General features: G+C 37.3%; 2 protein-coding genes and 1 long non-coding RNA gene across 9 annotated transcripts; 2 read left to right on the top strand and 1 right to left on the bottom strand.

The window, feature by feature from the left end:
• The first annotated feature begins 5,818 nt into the window (after positions 1-5,818).
• On the top strand, positions 5,819-11,657 carry LOC126633238 (diacylglycerol kinase 5-like). Of its 6 annotated transcripts, none has more exons than XR_007626995.1 (5): positions 5,819-6,299; positions 7,639-7,804; positions 8,124-8,745; positions 9,235-9,285; positions 9,586-10,379. XR_007626995.1 is itself a non-coding variant. In XM_050303810.1 (3 exons), the coding sequence occupies exons 1-3, from the start codon at positions 9,130-9,132 to the stop codon at positions 10,523-10,525; spliced, it is 369 nt and encodes a 122-aa protein (XP_050159767.1). In that variant the 5' UTR covers positions 8,752-9,129; the 3' UTR covers positions 10,526-11,657. The 6 variants fall into 6 exon arrangements, 2 of the variants coding, with proteins under 2 accessions (XP_050159767.1, XP_050159768.1); XR_007626996.1 differs by having other exon boundaries at positions 5,824-6,299; positions 9,235-9,895; positions 9,989-10,379; XR_007626997.1 differs by lacking the exon at positions 9,235-9,285 and having other exon boundaries at positions 5,820-6,299; positions 9,989-10,379.
• On the top strand, positions 11,334-17,771 carry LOC126633237 (UPF0481 protein At3g47200-like). Of its 2 annotated transcripts, none has more exons than XM_050303809.1 (2): positions 11,334-11,522; positions 16,241-17,771. In XM_050303809.1, exon 2 carries the CDS (start codon positions 16,284-16,286, stop codon positions 17,625-17,627), a length of 1,344 nt encoding a protein of 447 aa, XP_050159766.1. In that variant the 5' UTR covers positions 11,334-11,522; positions 16,241-16,283; the 3' UTR covers positions 17,628-17,771. The 2 variants fall into 2 exon arrangements, with proteins under 2 accessions (XP_050159766.1, XP_050159765.1); XM_050303808.1 differs by having other exon boundaries at positions 16,233-17,771.
• On the bottom strand, positions 13,359-15,217 carry LOC126633240 (uncharacterized). The gene is made up of 3 exons (XR_007626998.1): positions 14,275-15,217; positions 13,900-14,191; positions 13,359-13,781 (listed from the first exon to the last, which is right to left on the bottom strand). It is a non-coding gene; the product is annotated as an uncharacterized LOC126633240 (long non-coding RNA).
• Positions 17,772-20,044: the final 2,273 nt, after the last annotated feature.

The following is a 20,044-nucleotide window of genomic DNA, read 5'->3' as shown; positions in this document are numbered from 1 at the left end:
CTCTGATTCAACCTGGTTTGGTGCAATGTTATGATCGATACTTGATGAAGAATCTGACACAGGTTGCAAAAGCAAGGGGCCACTCCTTTTGGGCCAGTGTACCAAATAATGCAGGTTTTTATAATTCCTAACTACAAAGATTATGAAAGCTTCAATGAAATGTGTTCTTGAGAACTTGCACAGAATGTATACGAAGAGAAAGAGAGAGAGAGAGAGAGAGAGAAAGACAGTAAGAGAGATATTTTGATTTCTTGATTATCAAGTTATGGTTACAATTGCTGTTATATAATCTTCATTTACTTAGCTGCTAATCTTCTATCTCCTTATCCCAACTATATTCTAACAACTTGTAACAGCTCATCCCTTTAATCTAATGACAAATGTCACTTGACTTGACCCTTGATCTTCTCTTCACTTGGATAGTTATTTCCTTCACTTGTGTCTTCATTTAGATCCTTAAATCCCCCCTCAATCGAATGCTGAAGGGAACTGAGCATGCGATTGCCACAGTGTTGTTGAAGTAAAGGGGTTGACAACCCTTTTGTAAGTACATCAGCTGATTGGTCAGCAGATGAGACATGTTGAATCTGAAGATCTCCTCGAATGACCCGTTCCCGTACAAAATGATAATCGATCTCAATGTGTTTTGACCTGGCATGACACTAGATTAGTGGAAAGTGCAATCGCTGAGATGTTATCACAATAGATCAGTGGAGGATTTGAAAGATAAACATGTAAATCACAAAACAACTGTCGAACCCAAGCCAACTCTGCAGCTGTAATGGCTAAGGCTCGATACTCAGCCTCTGTGGAAGACCTGGAAACTGTGTGCTGCTTCTTGGATGACCAAGAAATCGGATTTGAACCAAGAAATATAACAAATCCTATACATGTAGTGATCCTGGCTTGGACTGAATACCAAGGCTTGATGAACCTTTGAGATATCGTATGATTCGTTTAACCGCAATAACATGAGACTCCATAGGATTGTGCATAAACTGACACGCTTGATTCACTGAGAATGCAATATCGGGTCTAGTAAATGTGAGATATTGAAGGGCACCAACTATGCTTCTGTATTGCTCAGGATTATGGTATGGTTTGCCATCGTCCTTAAGTAATCGATGATACGGTAAACAAGGTGTAGCACAAGGTTTACAATCTTGCAAGTCAACCTTCGCAACTAACTCATTAATATACTTTGTTTGAGAGACAAATAACCCTCATGAGGTATAACTAATCTGTAACCTTAAGAAATAATTCAGTTGGCCTAAGTCCTTCATATCAAATTCCTCTGTGAGACCCTTAATCACATTTGAAATAAGTTTAGAGCTACTGCCAGTAAGTATCACATCATCAACATAAAGCCTCAAAACTACAGTACCTTTGGATGAATGTTGAACAAACAATGAGGGATCCGCTTGAGAAGCTTTGAATCTTAAGCCAGGTAAAAAACTTGTAAACCTGTCATTCCAGGCTCTAGGAGCTTGTTTAAGCCCGTATAGAGATTTTTGTAACTTACACACATAATGAGGAGGATGATCTGCACTTTGAAACCCTGGAGGTTGTTCCATATACACCTTCTCTTGAAGAATGCCATGTAAAAAGGCATTTTTAACATCCATTTGTCTGAAAGGCCAATTGAACTGTGCAGCTAATGCAAGAATCGGTCTTATAGTAGTAGGCTTTACCACAGGGCTAAAGGTTTCACCGTAGTCAATCCCTTCTTCCTGATTGTATCATTTCACAACAAGCCGTCCCTTATATCGAGCAATACACCCATTTGCATCCCTTTTAAACCTATATACCCATTTACAACCAACTAAGTTCTTGTCAGGTGGCAAAGGAACCAGAGACCAAGTCTTCTGAGTATGCAAAGCACTAATTTCTTCTTTCATAGCGGCTTGCCATTCTAAAACATGAGAAGCTACCTTGAAGGATTTTGGTTTTGTGATGAAGTCCTGAGAAGAGCTTATAGAGGCAAAGAGAGCCTTCCTCTTGAAGATACCATTTTTAGATCGTGTTTGCATAGAGTGAACATTCATAGGCACATGTAACACAACTTGCAGATTTTCATGTTGAAATCAGGATCCACAGGAATGAGATGCTGTGTAAGAGAGGCAGGGTTATTATTGAATGTATGTGGAGAGGAAGAAATAACATCGGAAGTACTAGATGCAAGTGTATCCAAGGATTCTGAGGCTCTGGATGCAGTCAAGGATTCTGAAGCACTAGATGAATGCAAGTTCAAGGAATCTATGGTTGTAGATGAGAATGAATGAGTATGAGATGCAAGGAACACAACTTGATTTCGTAATGATATGGATGCTGGTGAAATGTTGCGAGAATGCACATTTAAATGTGTAAGTGGTGACACTGGGAAAGAAGATAAAGATGGTGCATGAAGATATGGAAAACGAGTTTCATCAAATAGGACATGCCTAGAGATGTATGTTCTTTGAGTGACCATGTCTAGACAAATGAACCCTTTATAGTGATTTGCATATCCCAGAAAGACACAGGTTTTAGTTTTAGGTTGCAGTTTGGAGTGATTATATGGTTTAAGTAAGGGAAAACAGGCACAACCAAAGACTTTCAAATGACTAATATCTGGAGTTTTATGAAATAACAATTGATACGGAGATTTCATTTTTAACACAATTAAGGGCATTCTATTAATCAGATATGTTGTTGTAGCACATGCATGAAACCAGAACTTAGATGGTAAATGTGCAGTTTGAAGTAAGGAAATGGCAGTTTCTACAACATGCCTATGTTTCTTTCGGCCAAACCGTTTTGTTCTGGGGTGTAAGGACAAGATCTTTCATGTAACATGCCTTGGTGTGATAAAAAATGTTGAAACTTTGTGCTAACATACTCAACCCCACCATCACTTTGTAAAACTTTGGTTTTGCAGAGAATTGAGTACAAAGATAAGCATAAAATTGCACAAATGTTGTAAAAACCTCTGATTGATTATTTAAAGGGAAAACCCATGTGTATCTGGTACATTCATCTATGAAGGTTACATAATACCTAAATCCTTCATGAGATAACAAGGGGGCATGTCCCCATACATCAATGTGTAAGACCTCTAGAGGTTTTACAGATTTAGCAACATGAGAATTGAATTGTAGCTTTGTAAATTTTCCTTCTAAGCAAGGTGTACAAATAGAGTGACATGGATCAAGTGATGTAGGGATCTTATTCTGATGTAGAATTGTAGAGGTAATGACATTTGATGGATGCCCTAGTCTCTTATGCCATAAATGTGTATTAACAGGTTTAGCTAGACATGATGTATGCTTATGAGGTAATGCAGATGACAGCTTTTCTGGGATGTTGAAAGGAATGGGATAATAGCCCTCTCTACACAACCCCTTGAGTATTATTGTTCCTGTGGATTTATCCTGAACCCAAAAACAAGTATCATCACAAATAAATTGACACCTATTATCCTTGCACAACTGATAAATGGATAATAAGTGTTGTGAAATTTGTGGAACATGGAGAACATTCTTCAATGCAAGTGTGGTATTGGAAACAGGAAACCGTGATGTGCCAATATGAGAAATAGTCAAACCTGTACCGCTTGCTGTGGTTATGGTATCTGCTCCTTGATATGGAATAGCTAATTCCAGATTGGCTAACTCAAAGGTCATATGAGTAGTGGCTCCAGTATCTGCAAGCCATAACTGTTGCTCAGGTGCAGAAGGTTGAGGATGAGCATGCATGGCAGTGAGATTTGGTGTAGGAGGTTTGCCTTGGTATGCAAAATTGCCTCGATGATAGCACTGTAGAGTTGAATGACCAAATTTCCAGCAAATTTGGCATTGAGTTGGGACACTAGAGTTTGATGTGTGTCTTTGAAAACAGTCAGCAGCAACATGCCCCTTCTTGTTACAAATTTGACAGATAGAGACCTCAGAAAGATGCTCTGCACAAGTGGATTGATAAGGTTTTGGGGCACCAAGAATTCCAGGACTACCATTTGGGGAAGGAGTGTAAGATCGAGGACCATAGTTAAACATTCTGCCACGTCCCTTGCCACGAAAATTATTCCCTTTGTAACCCCTATAATGATGAGAACCTTGATAGGAATTGGTATATCCTGGAGCATTTGCCATGCCACCATGATTGGAAAACTGTTGGCTAGAGACTGCAGAAATAGAACCAACTTCATGAGAATGTGAGGACTCTTGATCAAGAACTAATGCTTTCCCTTTGTTTGACTGTGTGCCAGTAACCATTGCAATCCCAAATGGCAAAAAGGATGAGGAGTCAAAAAACTGACCAAGGATAGCTTCTTTTCCAATCTGTTGTGACCTGAAATCTTTGAGAGAAATACCATTTTCTCTGCCCCTTATGACACACCGGAAAGTGTTGAACTCTGCAGGAAGTCCTTTCAGCGCTAGAATTATGATATCATCATCGTCAAATATGACTCCTGCAGCTGCAAGATGATCCTGGGCATCTTTGATCTTTTGCAGATAATCAGAGACAGATTCAGACCCTTTCTTGATATTTTGAAGCTCAGTTTTCATCTGGAAAATCGTGGCTTTTGTAACTGCAGAAAATCGTTCATTAAGATTCACCCACATCTCATGAGAACTTTGACTTCCAATTACACAGGACATTGTCGTAGTAGATAACGTTGCAATCATCAGTTGCATAAGTGCACGATCGTGCATTTTCCAGACCAAGTACTCATCTTTCTCAACTCATTCGATGTTAGAATCATCATCAAATCTTGAAGGACACTTTCTTGATCCATCAACAAACCCCATAATACCGTGACTCTCAAAGAGTAGTTTGATTTGAAAACTCCATATGAGATAATTGGAGTCATCAAGCTTCACTGTAACCAAAGTGGAGACCGTGGAAACAAGACTTGTGATAGGGGATTGAACAATCTTCAATTGATCAGCAGTCACCATTGTTGAAATTTTCTCAGATGTTTTTTATCAAACACGTAAAGGGCAGACAAAGAAGAGCAGATTCTTGAGGATCGTGAAGAGATGAGAAAGCCCAAATTTACAGAATCACACAGTAGCTTTGCAAAATAGAGGATTAGAAGAAGAAATGAATGCTTTTAATCGAGGTGCGGAAGCGCCAGATCACGTTCTGGGCGATGATACCAGATGAAGATTATGAAAGCTTCAATGAAATGTGTTCTTGAGAACTTGCACAGAATGTATACAAAGAGAAAGAGAGAGAGAGAGAGAGAGAGAGAGAGAGAGAGAGAGAGAGAAATAGAAAGAGAGTAAGAGAGATATTTTGATTTCTTGATTATCAAGTTATGGTTACAATTGCTGTTATATAATCTTCCTTTACTTAGCTGCTAATCTTCCATCTCCTTATCCCAACTATATTCTAACAACTTGTAATAACTCATCCCTTTAATCTATTGACAAGTGTCACTTGACTTGACCCTTGATCTTCTCTTCACTTGGATAGCTATTTCCTTCACTTGTGTCTTCACTTGGATCCTTATACCAACCACATGAGACAGGGTTTTTCCGTGACGGAGGTGATTATGATAGCTACTATTGCAGATTCTTTCTTAATTGGTACTCCTGTGTGTTGATTGATCATTGTGATCGGGTATATGAATCCTAGAGTACCATTGCGCTTGGTAGATATAGAATCCTTATTGAATGATACAAAAAAAGTCAAATCTTTTCTATCTATTGGTTATTGGTAATTTGGATTGGTGTCTAAGATTTTGAGAATGGCTCGCATCCTTAATTTCTTTTTCCTTCATTATTACTGTTTTCAAAATTTTTACTGATGGGTATTGATGATTTGTTGTTTGTGAGGGCTTCAATCTGTTGGAATTTTGAATGGTTATTGCTTCATCAGAATTTGGGAGGTCCAAATTTTGAATTAGAAGAAAACCCATTTGATTAATATTTTAGGTGGATTTGGCTCTCTGTGTTTTGTCTGTTATTTCTTCCCCACTTGGAAAGTGGAAGCCCCAACTTTGAGCTCAGAGCTTGAATTTCTCAATCATTCGTTTCTCTGCACTCTCATCAGTCACTCTTGATCCTCTCTCTGAGGAACTGGGTACTTTTCCAGCTCTAACAAGTAATACTCCATTTAATTGCTTAATTGAGGTTTTTTGTTTCTCTTTTTCTCTCTTTCATGAGTTCATTGGCTTTTTTGTTTCTCTTGATCCTTCTTAATTATCATCTATTAATGTTTCCATTCATAATGAAGCTTAATTGTCAACCTGTTTTGAGGTAGCCACGTGAACCATTGCAGGAAACGTGCTGCAGACTCGGGATTTGACATTGCAGGTTTCATTGAGTTCCTATCCTGTGCTTACTTATTTTTTATTATCTGATTTTAAACTTTTAACAGCATAAAGCTTATGAAAATTCAAATGTATTTGACCACGATATAATTTTAGAGGATTTAAAAAGTAAAGATTTTTTGTGGATGTAGAAGAATGTTTTAAGTCTTTAACATATTTTAATTTGGACTATCCTTTTATTTGGGTCAATTTACATTGTCGATCATTGATAATATTAATGTTGCAATCCTTGACTCCCAATGAAGAATGGCTGTTTTGTATCAATCATTATTGGAAGGAAAAGAGAGGCGAGAGAAACATTAGCTGTGTAATAGTTTTACTAAACAAACAGAATTATATCACACATTTTGTAACCTATAGCTAATCACAGTAATCATAGTTGGTCAGTTTAATTATTAGCAGCTAATAAGTGTTTGTAAAGAAGTGTAGCCATGGGAATTTAAACAAATTCAAATTTATAGATTCAAATGGGTCAAGGTTGATGTGGTAAGGAATTTATGGACAGTTGTGACACACACACGCACACAGAGATATATATATTAGTCCACCCTATGCGTATTCTTTTGTCAAGCATTTCCAAAGTTCTACTAGCTTAGATACTGATTGTTTTTCAGAAATCAAACATGCAAAATTTCTATGCATGTTTTAAAATTGGTTGTAGGAAGTACGCTTCTAAGTGGACATTCTGTCTGAAGGTTGTTTTGGTCAGATATGCAATAGAAATTTGCATCATTGGGGAGTCTGGTGTCTGTCAATGTTTAATGGGCTTCTAGCTTTAAAACTCCACAATTAGCAAGCAAGGCGAGGCTTAAATTGTGGTCATGTGGTTGGTTAAAGATTTTTTCTCATGACGATTCCAATGTTTCTTTACGTAGAGCTCATGATTGTATATCATGGGTTTCCAATAATAAAAAAAGCTTAACACACGATAAGATTGCTTCCATTTTGTTAAGGTGTTTTCTTTTCGAATAGCAATGAACCATTCAGCCTACATTTATTTATTTGAGAAAACTTTAGAATTAGTCTTTGAAAGTTTTACTCTAGCATCTCTTCAAGAATAAAAGAACAATTACCAAATTAAAATCCCTATACACATTGCTCATATCTTCATCTCCGTAAGACCCTAATCCAGAATTCCCACGGATGCAAAAGATTCCACATCTGTTTGGTCATTTTGCTAAATTTCATTAGATTTGGCCCTCAAATTTGAAAAAGCTTTCATCTTGCTGTAAATTTTAGTCTTTACTCTCTGTGTTGGTCCATCTCCTTATATTTGAAAGTCTCAGAATTGCTAATGGATTTATTATGTTTGGGAATTTCAGGATTTTGGATTTTGGTTGGTTTAGGTTGCTGCAGATGGGGGCTCTGGATGTAAGGCGGTGGTTGGCAGACACCGAAAGGTTGATTACCCTCCTTATGGAAGGAACTTTGTGAACCATCAGCTTACTGGAAGGTTTTGCAATGGTAAACCGGCCACTGACATCAGTTGTAAATGGAAAATTTAGCTTCCAAATAAATTGCTTTTTATTTAATGTTGATCTGCGTAGTGTTTTTAGTTAATAGAAATTGACTGGTAATTAACAATATTACCATTTAGATGCCTTCAGTTGTTCTTATTGAAAGTATTTAGTTGAATTCTACTATTTACAACAAACCATATAAACAATGATATGTAATTCTAAGAGGGGAGATTTAATGGCATTACTATGTTTTTAGTTCTTTCAATCCCGCATTCTTATGAATCCTCGAAATATTATTTTTGCGCAGAATTAGTTTGCCAAATCCACATGACAGTGTTAAAGTTGAGAATTGTTACAATAGTATGATTTACTTGGAATCTGACGGTGCTAAACTGCAGCAAATAAATTTTTCCTGTTGTATTGAATTTTCAAAGGGCTTCCTTTCCACTTTTGATAACTCAGCAGCTGCAAGCAAAGCAGAGAGTTTTTTATTCAAGAGCAACAATCCAAAACAATTTCGATGGGAAAAGTCACGGATTCCTATTTCTTAGCTCTCACTGCCATTGTCACTGTAACACTCTCTTTCTCTTCCTCTGAAAGATAAATCTGAAATTTTGAGCCCTGATTTGTTAGTTACGCAATCCTTGGAACGGAATACAAACACAACTCGACAATAGGGTCTTCATGTTATCCCACATCGGAGGATTATTATAAAATTTATAAACTTTATTAGGGTTTACATTAGGCTTTTCATCTCCAAATAATTCTTTAAATTTGGTTCCCTTATGGCTCGGATATGCATACAATCATCGTTTGGAATTTGGTTTTGACTGCAAATTTGGAATTTGGTGTTTATAGCATTTGATTTTCTCGGATTTTTTTACATGTTTTTGTGGTGGCACGGGGGATGAATTATAGGATGGAGGTGAAAGGATTTGGAAGAATCAGATATGCCAATTCATTTGCAAGGTGATTGTTTTACAGCTTAAAATACTGTGCGAGTTTATTTCACTAACATTGCATTGGTTTTTTAATTTGATATGTTTTTTTGGTGTGTGAAAATCTAAGAACTTTTAAATGTTTGCGAATTTGGTTGACACTTAAGTGCAATTCATTTTGGTCAAGGCTTTGGTTTGTGGCCAGTTGGAATTCATTTTGCTAAAATAAGATAAATCTCTTTTTGAGCGAATTTGGGGTTTTGTTAGGTGTGGGTTCTTTTGGCCTAATTGTTTTTTTAATTGATTTGGGGTTTTGTTTTGTTTGGTTTGCTAAGATTTGGTTCCCCAAAATTAGTTTTACATGCAATAAGAATACTGCGGACCAAATTGTAGGTCCAAACGTCTCTTGAAGGAGATGTATATACTTGATGAATTGCTTAAACATGATATAGATGGTAAACCTTCTGTTGATATACCAAGCTGCCCAGTTTTAGTGTTTGTTGATATAAAAGATGAGAAGCTTGGAGGACGACTCTATAACGAATTTTGCTACCGTCTTAATAAAAAACAGGTATTATTCTCTCTTTGTAATTGTCTCTCCTTGAGGAAAGGCATATTGAAATGATTATTTTAAAAAAGAAATCTGACATGTATGATTGTAAACATGCTTAACTTGATAGTGTTCAAATTATAATGAGTAACATGTTAAATTTATCCCATATGGCCAATTGTTCAACACTTTTTCCCTTTTTTTTTTTGGATTTGTTTTTATAATTTCAACAATTTCTGACAGACATTTTGGATATTTTTTTTCTTTAATTAATCTTTGGGTTGTACTGTAGCTGTCTTTCTAACATACATTTATTCTCAGATTGTTGGTGGGGATGATGTGGTTAACTGGATTCTTGGAGTTATTTGTGATCTGAGATTACCAGAGTCACCCTCCATTGTGCCGATATCACATGGGACTGAAAATAACATCCCACTTTCGTTTGGATGGGTAGGACATCTTTTAGTTTATGAAAGCATCTTTGAACGGATCAATTATTTTTCCATTGTGCCGATATCACATGGGACTGAAAATAACATGCCACTTTTGTTTTGATGGGTAGGACATCTTTTAGTTTATGAAAGCATCTTTGAACGAATCAATTATTTTTCTTCTTTTGTTGTTGATTGAGGTGGGTTATAGAAATAAGGTGACATTATAGAGTAGAAATTATAGAGTTAAAATTGTTAGTGTTTTTCGTGATGCTCTTTCCTTTTCTTCTCAGTGAAAAAACATACTAAAGTAACAACGCAATGGTGGTGAGAATAAGCGTTCTCAGGTATCTATGGATGTGTGATATGAATTAGGTGGATGATGTTGAAGCATCAGTCAATAAAAAACAAATAGGATCTCATATATTATACATTAATCCATACATTAGTGCTTGAAAGATTAGTTGTTGAAACAAGAACAACACACTTTTTTTGCTTTTTTGTTTAGCTGTTAAAACACGTGCATGGCCTGCTGGACGTATATTTTGCTATCTTAACTTGAAGGGCAATATAAGTGTTAAATGCATGTTGCTTATGTTTCTCAAGAAAAAGAGCATTTTTTGCAACTGTATCTTTTGTAATAAGCTCGGTTGAATGTATATAAAAGCCAAATTGCTTATCTTACCGACACCTTTCACTCATCCATCTCTTTTGTTCGTTTATGATTATGTTGAATATTTTTTTAGGTTAAATGTCTCATTCATGTGGTTAAGGCTAATGCATTCAAGTCCCGTAGCAACGTGCGGGCATTTTTGCTAGTAAAACACTAAAACAAATGAAAATTAACTAAGAAAACATAGAGAAATAAGATAACAACGTCACGTAAATATGTTCCTATCACTATTTATTGTTTGTTGGGACAAGGGAATTGTACAAATACACCAGAAGTTATGTGAAGGCCATCGGACTTAATTTGCTTGAAACATTGATGCATGGTTTCTATTTAGTCAACATGTTTCACGTACGTAAAGCAAATTAAAGATGTGGTTGCCTGTGTTGCACGTGGAGAATAATTTGTTGGGCACATGTATTGTGCTACAGTGAGGTTCTTTATAAATAATATAATAACATGTGTTAGTTTCTGTTTACGTGTGACCTGCAATTTTACTATGGTGGTATAATCGTACTACACAAGTTGCTTTCGTTGCCCATGACATGCACCTACAGCCACCGACAAAAGATTTGTAGAGCTTAGGGGTATCCCATGGAAGAAAAACTAAAGTATTAGCTAGGTTTGTAAAAAGTAATGGTCCAAATTCCCAATAATTCAGTGAAGTTATGAACTCGTGCCAGCGTTATGGACTTTGCAAGTTTCACAAGTTAAGACAAAAACCCTAACATTATTTTTAGTTGAATGGAAGATATGCAAGTTTTACAAGTTAAAACAAAAAACCTAACATTATTTTTAGTTGAATGGAAGATGAAAGCTGGTATTGGCATGGGAGCCACAACTGAAAATACAAGTTATACAATGAACAATAAGAGTCGATCAACATTAGATATGAAATTTACGTTTAGGATAGTATTGGTAAGTAAGTATAGTTAAAGAAAAAAATTAAAAGCAAAGTCGTGACTCGTGTCTCTCATGAGTCCATGACTCGTAATCGCAAGGTCTCCCTAGTCAACGAGTACTATAATAATGTCAATACTTGAGCAAAGCAGTAGAGGAAACTCAAAAGCCCAAACAACCTTTGCCGAGAATGATTATAGTAGTTCAGCACATTCCTAGCGAGCTCGAGGTTCTGTGATATGCTGCCTGGTTTGCTTGTAAGTCTGACAATGAAACTCAAGAACTTTCTGTAGCTTATTGTGATAAGTTTCTAAATGTTGATTATTTTTCAGTCTTAGTTTCAAATGAAATGTATCGCTGCAATTAGTTAGAACAGATCCTACTTTAGCTTAGTCCCTGAGTTTGCAAGCAAGTGTTGCTGATCGTTTAATCGTTTTCATTTTTTGTTGTCAATTTCTTAAAAACTGAAAATTTGTTCAGTAAAAACTAAAAAATAAAAACAAAATGTTTTTCAAACAGCCACTAAATAAATCCTATGCATCTCCTAAGCCCTAGTCCTGCATCTTCTTCTTCCCTTCCCATATTTGTTTTCCAGCAACCATGTACGATCTGCTGTTGTGGCTTTTGATTATGTGATTATGTACCAGTTTAGTTTGGTATTGCTTAACTTTTAAAAAAAAAAAAAACAGGTATTAAAAAAAGCTTCATGCGCTTTTGTGTTTGGTAAACATCTAAAATTAGTTTTTTTTTTCATAGTTTTGGTTGAAAAAAAAAAACTGAAAAGCCAAAGTAGCAAAAGCTAGCTTTGGAAAACCGGGTTTTGGTGCTTCCACAGCTTATGCGCAAACCTAATTTCCCCAAACCTAATTTCCCCAAAGGCAGAGAAGTTTCCGGTTCCTAGATTCTTCTTCATCGAAAAAATGTGACCCGTTAACTTAACGGGTGAAACGGATGACCCGTTAACTTAACTGGAGTTGTGTTCGGATGACCCGTTAACTTAACAGCAGGTTGGGTTCAGATGACCCGTTAAATTACCTGATCGGGTTTAAATCCAATAAACCCAACCCATTTATAGGTCTAGCGCTAAGCCCTTTAATGAAACTTCCAAGCACCCAAAATGACCTTAAACAATTAAAAAATTTACACATCTACCAACTGGAAGTCTAGAAGGACGTCCTTCCTCCCATATCTTGCCCGGATCGCACCGCATCATGTGCTCTTCTGTAAATCCGATTCTACCCCCAAATTCAAAGCTTCAGACATTTGGATCCTCATAAAATGCCTTGCTTCTTCGTATTTCTAAAAATTAGGAGAGCCCAAGTGACTAATCTGATCTTTATCTTCTTCCAGAATCCCCAACCCTTAAAATTGTAGGTTTGCTCCTCTCTCTCCCTCCCTGAAAAAACACTTCAAAACCCACAAACCTAGTGAAAAAGATGAGAGATTAGGCGGAGAAATGACAGAGAAAAATCCAGTGAGGAAGATTAGAGGTTAGACGGAGAAAACAAGGGGAAGATATGTTAGACGGAAAGGAAATAGAGTCTGATCAATGACTCTAGAAATTCTAGTAGGATTCTAAATAAAAAGGTTATAATAAAGAGTTATAAATTAAAAAAAAAGGTTATAATAAAGAGTAACAAATAATGAGTGGCTCTCTAGGTTTTCATCCCTACGAGAGCGTAATAAAAAGTTATAAATAAGCTAGTGGCCCTTTACCACAGTGGTGGAAATGTGTTGTGCCTTTACATGATGGCGTGAGTTTGAACTCCGTTAGTATCTAATTTAACATTTAACTTACTAACACTATCGTTTCATTCAAAAAAAAGTTATAAATAAAAAGGTTACAAATGAAAAATTATATTAGATTAAACACCCTTTTCGAACTAAAGGATTTCATTGCTTAAGGTTTTATCCAATGCGAATTCGTTGAACAAAATTAATTGGGGAAAAGTCGTCGCACAAATATTTTACCCACAAATATTAAATCTCTGTCAGGCAAATATTGTTTGCTCGACAAAATTATCGATGACATTTTCGTTGAGCCAAGTGCGTTGACCAACTTGGCCCGACGATATTATTCTCAAAAGAAATCATAGTATAAAAAATTATTTAATTAGATTAAAACCGAAATATTCGAACAAATATATGTAAAATATCCTAAACTAACTACTCATGGGGTGACTACTAGGATGGCGCCTAAAGGTCGCTTAAAGGATCGGTGAGGTGAATCCTAGAGGCTGCCATTGCCTACGCCATCTCCCACATGCACTGCGAAAGTCATCATCCCACTGGTGCTCAGCTGCTTCCTGAGCTTCTGCTCGTTGTTGCATGGACTCTAACTCCATCTCCAACTACTGCAGTCTAGAAGTCGTGATGCTTGTAGGTTGAGAGGTAGATGAAGAAGATCCCCCGAGGTCCCGAACCCGACCCTTTCCTAGGTCGCAGATATCTCGACCTTTCCGTTGCCCAACCCTATACATAAACAACTGTAGAGACACATCTGGATCAGGTGTCAGCTATTCCTTACATAAAATAAAATAAAATAAAAAGACAAATCAATTAAGATTATCGATCAATATTTTAAAATTTTTAAGTGTTAAATTTGAAATTAAAAATTTTGAACGGAATACTTACATAAATGTTGACAGCCACTTGGTTGCCATAATTGGCAAGCGTATCCCCCCAGGAGTCATTTCAGGAAAAGCGAACTCTTCGCACACTGTTCCTCGACCCAAAAAGTGAGGGGTTGTGCACCAGAGTTATGGATGTACTGCTTCGCTTCTGGGTTAGCCTTATTTGATGTCGATTTTAGCAAAAGAGGCACAAGTCTCATAGTATTTTTGTAGCTTGTACTTCCACACCTTGAATCGATCAGTCCACACCCAGTTTATGTATACGGAGTCTTCCATGTCAATCTCGAAGTTGACTTGAAATAGACAAAAACAAACGTTAGTTTAAAAAATACACTCTAAAAAATTAATAAAAATATTTTTTTTAAAGCACACTTACCGAGATCTCTATCATCGTAGCCTTTTTCACCTCAAGAGCGAGCTTCTTCTATGTAGAGGCTTTGATTAGGCAATTGGTGTAGACGATAGCTCTCATTTCATGAGTCAACAGGCTATTGACTTTGGCGTCCGCTCGCCAATGTCATGGGTCGTAAACGACCACGACCTTGGCTTGCATTATGTGAATGATCCGGTTCGAGGACAAGCCTTTACAAATCCCCCACACTTTCACCTTCTTCAAACCGCTTGGGAGTCCTATATCCCCCGTCAAGGGCATGGCCACCGAATCTGAATAGGCCTTCCCAGCATAAACAGTCGGGGTTGAGGCTGGCACAGCGCCAAGCCGTTTCAACTGTGAATACGCCTGGTAGATTGGGCCTTCCGGACTGATGAAACTGATGATGTGGCCGACTCGGCGGTAGCCGCCTAGGTACTGCTAGTCCCCTCCAGTGGAATATCTGCCATCTCTACCACTTGGGTACCAGAGGCAGAGTAGTTGCCACTGGCGATCAACCACGATGACATCTGTGGAAAAAAAATCACAAGGTGTTGATTTTTTTTGTAGGTACAAATTCATCAAGACAAAAGGTGGCGAATTTCTGCTACCACACATCTTTTTCAGCTATCAATGTCGCATAACTATCCAAATGGCTTGCCAGCCAGGGAAACAGTGTAGATATCAAACGCGACATCTGGAAAATAATATTTGCAACCTATAACAAGGAAAATTAATTATATCACAATCCTACAACAAACAAAATTAATTAATTACACAATTAAGCAAAAAAATTAAATTAATTGGGAGAGGGAGAGTGAGATGGGTTTGAGTGAGAAAGAGACCAAAAATACAGAGCAGAGAAGAGAGTTGGGGAAGAAGAAGAGAGAAGGAGAAGGAAATGGAGAAGGTCGCATGACTTGTTTTAATGAATTGGGGTTTGCCCGACGAAATGGTTCGTCGGGTACAGTCACCAATATCGCAAGCAAAAGGGTATCGATAGGGTTTAGGACAGGTCATTATGGATCTTTGCTCAACGACCCATATACTTAGCCTGACCAATATTTTGTTGGGCAAAGTTACCTCTGCTGACATACTTGTTTTTCCGTTGGGCAAAAGGTGGCATAATACGCACCAATTTTTTTCCTTTGCCGCAAAAACATTGACTATTGAAATTTTTCATCACCCGAAGTCTTTAAAAAAAAAAATCAAAACCTTGACCACTTTTTGCCCGACCAAATTTTTTTACTCCGTCAGGTAAAGTTACTTTCCCAATGAAATTTGGTGCTTCGGGCAAATGGTAATTTTTGGCAGTGATAGTTTGCATAGAAGAATTGTAGCCTTCTTTTCCGTATTTATGTTTAAATTAAAAAAATAATTTGACTTTTTCTATTTATTTATAATTTATAATTTTTTATTTTTTAAGTAATTAGCAACGAAGGTAAATTTGTCCTTGAAGGATTTATGTGAAAATGAATCAAAATCTTAGGCGGTGTTAATGTAAGTTTATAGATCTAAGCGGGTTCTGTGAAAACATAGAAATCCACGAAGGGTGTTTGTGTAATTACCCCTTGAGGTTTACTAGTCTCAGTAGGTTTTTACGTAAAATGGATGATTGAGTTGAAATGCAAAAAGTGAACAAATCAGTTATTTGACAACTCATCAATTTGGTTCTTTAACTATTGCCTTGGTCATTTTTGTTCACCATCATAAACTATGATGTATGCTCACCATACACCTAATCAATTGACACGTGTCATTTCACTCAAATTAACTTTCACATTAAATGTTAGTTAACTTTTCCTCAAGCTCAAGGCGCAAACTGTATCTCTCTAATCCTTCTTCGCTTTGTAGTCAATTTTCAGATACATTAGATTGGAAGTATTTTCAGTTTTATTTCATTATGTTTGGAAGAATGTCATGTTAATCTCCCTAATTCTACAGTTAACTTGATTTGTTTTCAGCTTTTCAGGACCACGAACAAATTAATTATATTGGAATCATAAGTAATCGCTATGGACATAAACATTTTACTTGAAGCGCCGAATAACACCTCGACACCAAAGCTTATTCCCAGGTGCATCTTCAGAGTTCCTGAAGTTCTCCGCAGACATAAAGTAGAGGCATACGCACCTGACATTGTGTCAATCGGACCCTATCATCCACGAGACAATGTACAATTTCAAGCTATGGAAAATCTGAAATACGAGTATTTGCGCGACCTTCTCTTACACATGGATAGTTCACACGACAGGGATATGGAGTTAGAAGCATCGATTTATAAACTCATCAATTACATTTTAGATCACAAGAAAGTACAAGCCATGGCTGAGTTTGAGAAAAAAGCTCGTGATTTTTATGCGCATCCGTTTGATCCTCTGATGAAAATGGAGTTTCTCCACATGATGATACTTGATGGTTGCTTCCTAGTACAAATATTTAGGAAGTTTATGAATAAGGAACAGAGGGACATTAATGACCCTTTATTCAACATGGATTGCATGTTCCAGTACATATGCCATGACCTTTTGCTCTTAGAAAATCAGATCCCTTGGTTTGTCCTCCAGGACATATACGAGCTCACCGTGAAGTATTACCAGAACCCTGAGCCCTGCCTCTCGGTACTCATCCTCACCGCTCTCAGCTCACAACCACAACTGTCCCATAACTGCCGGTGGTATCTGGATCATCTAAGAGGAAATAATTACAAAGAGGATGAAGGTGTGCTCCACATACTCGATCTCATAAGAACTTCTATAGTTTTCTCATTCACTGAACGCTATGAGAAACCTTTCCACGATGCAAAGATACAACTGCTAGCTTCAGCAACTGCTCTTTCTGAGGCCGGCATTAGATTCAAAATGAGCTCCGATGAATGTAAAAGCATAATGAACATAGAATGCGAGAATGGGGTTATTATGATTCCGCATCTAGAAATTGGAGAGTTAACTGAATCGATATTCAGGAACCTGATCGCCTTGGAGCAATGCTGTTATGGTCGTTCGCATAAAATCACATCTTATGCCGTTCTGATGGATAACCTCCTCGGTTCTGGCAACGACATAAAATTTCTCTGCGACAAGGGGATTATAGGTAACTGGCTGAGCGCTGAAAATGGTTCTGAGTTCTTCAGCAAGCTTTACTGCGACACGGTGCTTACTTATTTCTACTATGATGGACTCTGTGCTCGAGTGAAGGATTACCAAACTGCATCGAGGAGGTGGCGAGAAATATTCAAGCGTAACTATTGGTCAGATCCATGGAAAGCCACCTCCTGGATTGCAGCAAGTATCCTTCTGATTCTCACCGCATTGCAGACTGCATACACCATTAAGCAATACTATTCTCATCAGGGATGAAGTTTGTGATTAGTTAAATCTGTGGCATGTATGCATGTAATTCATTTTAATTTTACAATGTATTTTTTTTTTAGTATAACAATGTATTTTAATTTTTGTTTTCGGGTATAATAATATCAACTCGTTTTTTTTTAAGTATAAAAATGTGTTGTAAAGCTAAGATTGTTTTTTAAGAAACAAAAAACTCAAAAAAAAACCCAAGTCCGAACCTAGGCGTTCTTAGAAAGAAGGAAATGTGCAACTAACTACCCCAATTTAACTTATTTCTATGTGCTGAAACAATTATATACGGCAACCAAAAATTGGAAAATTCTCTCATAGAGTTGCTAAAATCTCAAGGCTGGCCGTGTTTCGATCGTTTTATTTTCTAATCAATTTGCCATCCCCTTGACTACATCTGTCCCTAGAATCTTAAGAAGTATTATAACCTCATTCCAAACCCTAAGCACTTAGGGCAAAACATATATTGGCTACAAATTCATACATATGCATTTCTATTTCTGTTTTTCCAACTGCAGTCAAATCTGTAAAAACTCATCCCTAATTTTACGATTTTATTAATTTAAAAAAAGGGAATTGACGAAGATGCACTAGAGGCTAGACTGTTGACTTTCGTTGACCGCCATTCTGTGACATGTGTGAGCTATTATTCTACCATATTCTCGAAGTACTCGATGGTACGAACGCGTAGGCGCAAGTGGAATCGAAATCGGAGCTACGATAGAGGTTTTACGAAACTACGAATCTGAAAAATACTTTTGTGAAAATTACTATTTTATATTTTATATATTTCTCATAAAAATTATATTGTTATTTTAATGTTTAATATTTTTTTAGGCCATGGGATCCACACCTCGCCCAAAATCTCCTCTCCTTTCTTGCCACATGTCACTCATCCCTAAAAATACTTGGATATCTCTCTTTTCTCCCAACTTCTCTCTCTCCATTCACTCTCTCAGACTCCCTTAGCTCTCCGTCCATCTCTGCAAACACTGACACTGGACCACCCTCGCTGTCCCCAACTCCAGCGAGTTGTACCACTCGATGACCTAGGCCAACACCACCATTGTTGTTTTCTCCCCCATGTTGAACCAGCACCACTTACTTTTTTCCACGAGGCCATTGTTCATGTTTTTCTTTTCCAATGATATTCACGCGAATTCTCGCCGTTCTCGATGAAGGTAAGGTTCGAAAACTCTCTAGAACTTCATAGATCTTGTTTTGGAGTACGATTAGGCCAATTTTGAGGATTTTAAGAGATGTTTGATCGCAGAACCAACTCGAGGAAACTAATTCCCTGTTTTTCGGCAAGAGCCGCGACTCTTGCAGGTGATTTTCAGGCCTCTCTGGTCACTTATTTTACTTGGGTAAGGTAGATTTGATTCCCTCGTCCTTTTGTCTTTATTTTAATTTAGAGTGAAATGGATAAAAATCGAGCTCGATCGAAGCTCAGGATGTTATCTTGGCCAACCTAGCCCATAAACCGACGACCAGACCCACGATGGGGATTGGGTCGACCCGACCTGAAAAAAAAATATCCAAAACCCGGATCCGGATCTGAACCTGGGATCCGGCCCGGCTCATTTTCGAAATGGATCTGAAATATTCCTTTTGTTAACTTTTTTGAAATTTTCTCAGAAACCCTCCTAGGCTAATTTCGACGCCCCGAGTCCCTTTTGACATCTATTTAGTGAAATTTCTAAGTTTTAAAGTAGTTGACCGGCTCGGCGTCTTGGTTGACTTTTTGGTTGACCGTTGACTTTTTATAAAATTTGTCCGGGACCCTTGTTAACATATTTCGACGTTCTGTTTTTCCCAAATTTAATTGTTTCAATTGAGTCTTACAAATGACACCCAATATTATGCTTAGGATCAATTACTATCGAACATTCCAGCTTTTCTTGTCCGAACGGCTGCGACCTCGCAAGTATCTGTGAGTGGGTCTTTTCTTTTATATAGTATGTGTTGTGTTTGGCTCATATACTTATGAGTTGGCAACAATTTTGATAGTGTAACTTTCTGAGTGCTACAGGGAAATGGCAACAACCACTTTGTGTTTGGTTTTCGGTTGTGGCATGGAAGTCTTGTTTCAAGAGAAGACATGGTGACTGCCACAAGCAAAGTTGGAAGCAAACAAGACTTGACTTTGTGTTTGCTTGCACACAATTGTGCATGATTGTGCATGTTTTATTTTATATGCATTAAATGATAAATGGAGAAAAGTTGTACTTTATAAACTAGGTATAGACTTTGGTGCATGCTAGGTAGGCTAGGTGATAATTATGTCATGTGAACTTAAGACTTTTTGGTCTTGTTTGTTGGCATAGTTGCTAGTGTATGCCTATAACTAGATGCAATATTTGTGCATTTAGAATGCTTAGAAAGTGGGAAGGTAAGCATCATAGAAGCATCCAAGG

Source organism: Malus sylvestris, chromosome 8 (genome assembly GCF_916048215.2).
Source record: "Malus sylvestris chromosome 8, drMalSylv7.2, whole genome shotgun sequence".
NCBI lineage: Eukaryota > Viridiplantae > Streptophyta > Magnoliopsida > Rosales > Rosaceae > Malus > Malus sylvestris.
This window is presented reverse-complemented; position numbering and strand designations above follow the sequence as displayed.